This window comes from Rhincodon typus, chromosome 9 (genome assembly GCF_021869965.1).
Source record: "Rhincodon typus isolate 14 chromosome 9, sRhiTyp1.1, whole genome shotgun sequence".
NCBI lineage: Eukaryota > Metazoa > Chordata > Chondrichthyes > Orectolobiformes > Rhincodontidae > Rhincodon > Rhincodon typus.
The window spans coordinates 91,122,256-91,124,869 of record NC_063340.1 but is presented as its reverse complement, the minus strand read 5'-3'; the positions used below and the strand labels follow the sequence as shown (position 1 = coordinate 91,124,869).

General features: G+C 47.9%; 1 protein-coding gene across 2 annotated transcripts in view; it reads right to left on the bottom strand.

Moving 5' to 3' along the window:
• Positions 1 to 526, bottom strand: part of LOC109915806 — a 24,077-nt gene extending 23,551 nt beyond the window's left edge. For both annotated transcript variants that reach the window (XM_048601317.1, XM_048601318.1), the window contains exon 1: positions 411 to 526. In XM_048601317.1, coding sequence (XP_048457274.1) covers positions 411 to 462 — 52 coding nt within the window. In that variant the 5' untranslated portion in view covers positions 463 to 526. The remainder of the gene's footprint in view (positions 1 to 410) is intronic.
• Positions 527 to 2,614: the final 2,088 nt, after the last annotated feature.

Genomic DNA, 2,614 nt, shown 5'->3' with positions numbered 1-2,614 from the left:
CACTGACTGCTCACACTCCCTCACACACTGACTGCTCACACTCCCTCACACACTGACAGCTCACACTCCCTCACTCACTGACAGCTCACACTCCGATCGTTCACACTCTGACAGGTCACACTCACTGATCACACTGACATGAGTGTGTGTGGTTTGGAGGAGAGTGTGTGGGTGTGGTGTCATACAGATGAGTGTATCTTCTTGTCAGTTGTTGTTGTGCAGATACCTACTGCACACAGGGCTGATCTTAGTGAGCCACCGATTCAATGTGATATCAGATGCTGCATTTTCCCTTAAAGTCAAAACACTCTCAATCCTTAAACAGAACGATCAGACCATAAACAACACCTTGATATCAAACTGTGAGATGTAATGAAACAAACCTGAGCCCAATTTGAGGATGTACTTACCCACTGCAATACACACAGTCAGAGCCAGGACTACAAGCCATGGGCTAAACATTTCAAACACATTTATTATTCTAACATTCACTTTGAGCTCTTCCACACAATGTGTGATGCCTCTCTTTGTCCTTTTCCAAAATTATTATCGAATGTATAAAACAGAGGAAGACGACTGAACAAATGGGCTGTCCAGTTAAAAAAGATTATCTAAAAATAGCGGTTCACAGATGGGAGACAAACAGCTGAATCTTGCTTTGGGCTCTCTGTATTTCTTTATCCTTAATTCAAAAGAACAAAGATCAAAAGAGAAGTACAGCACAGGAACAGACCCTTCGGCCCTCCAAGCCTGTGCCGACCACCATGCCCTAGCTAAACTAAAAAAAACAAACCTCAATAAAAACTGAAAGAACTGCTGATGCTGTAAATCAGGAACAAAAAACAGAAGTTGCTGGAAAAGCTCAGCAGGTCTGGCAGCATCTGTGAAGGGAAAAACAGAGTTAACGTTTCGGGTCTGGTGACCCTTCCTCAGAATGGATGGTAGCTGGGAAAATGTCGGTTTATATGAAGACATAAAGGTGGGGAGAGGGGGTAAGAGTGAGGGAGTGTGAGCTGTTGGAGTGAGGGAGTGGTGAGAAATTTCCTGTGGGAAGTCTTTCTCAACGTCTAAAGCAACAAGTCATGTTGTTTAATGAATCCTGAGGTGAGAGTCTCAGGAGATCTACCAACGAGAGTTATTGCTCATTCTCACCAGCATTATTACTGAACCTCACCTTGTGAATATTCACCATTTCATTCTGCCTCCACCCCCCCGCTCCCCCCCGATAGAAACTACTGGCTGAGATGTCCCCTCAGTCATTACTGAGTGATTCCAGCTCACCCCTTGTTCCTCTGGGTCTTTATCCTGGGCACCAGCACCAACCTCCCAGGGAACACTGTGTTGGCAGTGAGCACATACACACAGCCCTCATCGACAGACCTTGGCACCCGACATGTCCCAGCTCACCATCTCCTGATGGCACCTTCCTGAATGTGTTGTTCTGCATTTCAATGCTGCACCTCAGGCTGTTCCAGCACCTTCCGCAGCAGGGACAGCGACAGGCACCCACTCATGGGGTTGACCAGGTTGTCTCTCAGCGCTGCTCACTAATCCTCCTGGTGCTCACTCACTCACCAACTGGATGGAATGCTGGCATTTATATCTAAAGAGCTGCAGTATAGGGATGTAGACATTATGCTGCAGTTGTACAAATCCCTAGTTAGACCCCACTTAGAGTACAGTGAGCAGATCTGGGCACCACACCTTAAGAAGGATATTTTGGCCCTGGAGGGAGGTCAATGCAGGTTCACAAGGATGACAGCTAGGCTTCAGGGGTCAATTTATGAGGAAAGATAGACACATTAGGCCTTTATTCTTTAGAATTTAAAAGGCTTAGGAATGACCAATGAGGTTGTTGACATGCTTCCCGAGCTGGCTTGTTCTCGTTCAGACATTCCGTCACCATACTAGGTGACATGATCAGTGGAGCCTCCGATAAAGCGATGTTATTCTACTCCGCTCGGAATTTATACTATCCGGTCCATTATGGAGAGTAGTGTCATTTCCGGTTTTGATCTTATATATGGGGTCCAATATATAAACCCATACAGAACAAAACCGGAAATGACACTGAGACAACAGGGCGTAGAGCTGGATGAACACAGCAGGCCAAGCAGCATCATAGGAGCAGGAAGGCTGATGTTTCGGGCCTAGATCCTTCTTCAGAAGTGGGGGAGAGGAAGGGGGTTCTGAAATAAATAGGGAGAGACGGGGAGGCGGATAGAAGATGGATAGAGGAGAAGATAGGTGGAGAAGAGACAGACAGGTCAGAGAGGCGGGGATGGAGCCAGTAAAGGTGAGTGTAGGTGGGGAGTTAGGGAGGAGATAGGTCAGTCCAGGGAGGACGGACAGGTCAAGGGGGCAGGATGAGGTTAGTAGGTAGGAAGGAAATGGGGATGGAGCTTGAGGTGGGAGGAGGGGATAGGTGGGAGGAAGGACAGGTTAGGGAGGCGGGGACGAGCTGGGCTGGTTTTGGGATGCGGTAGGGGGAGAGGAGATTTTGAAGCTTGTGAAGTCCACATTGATACCATTGGGCTGCAGGGTTCCCAAGTGGAATATGAGTTGCTGTTCCTGCAACCTGCAACCTGGGCCTCCTGCAGTGCCACAATGATGC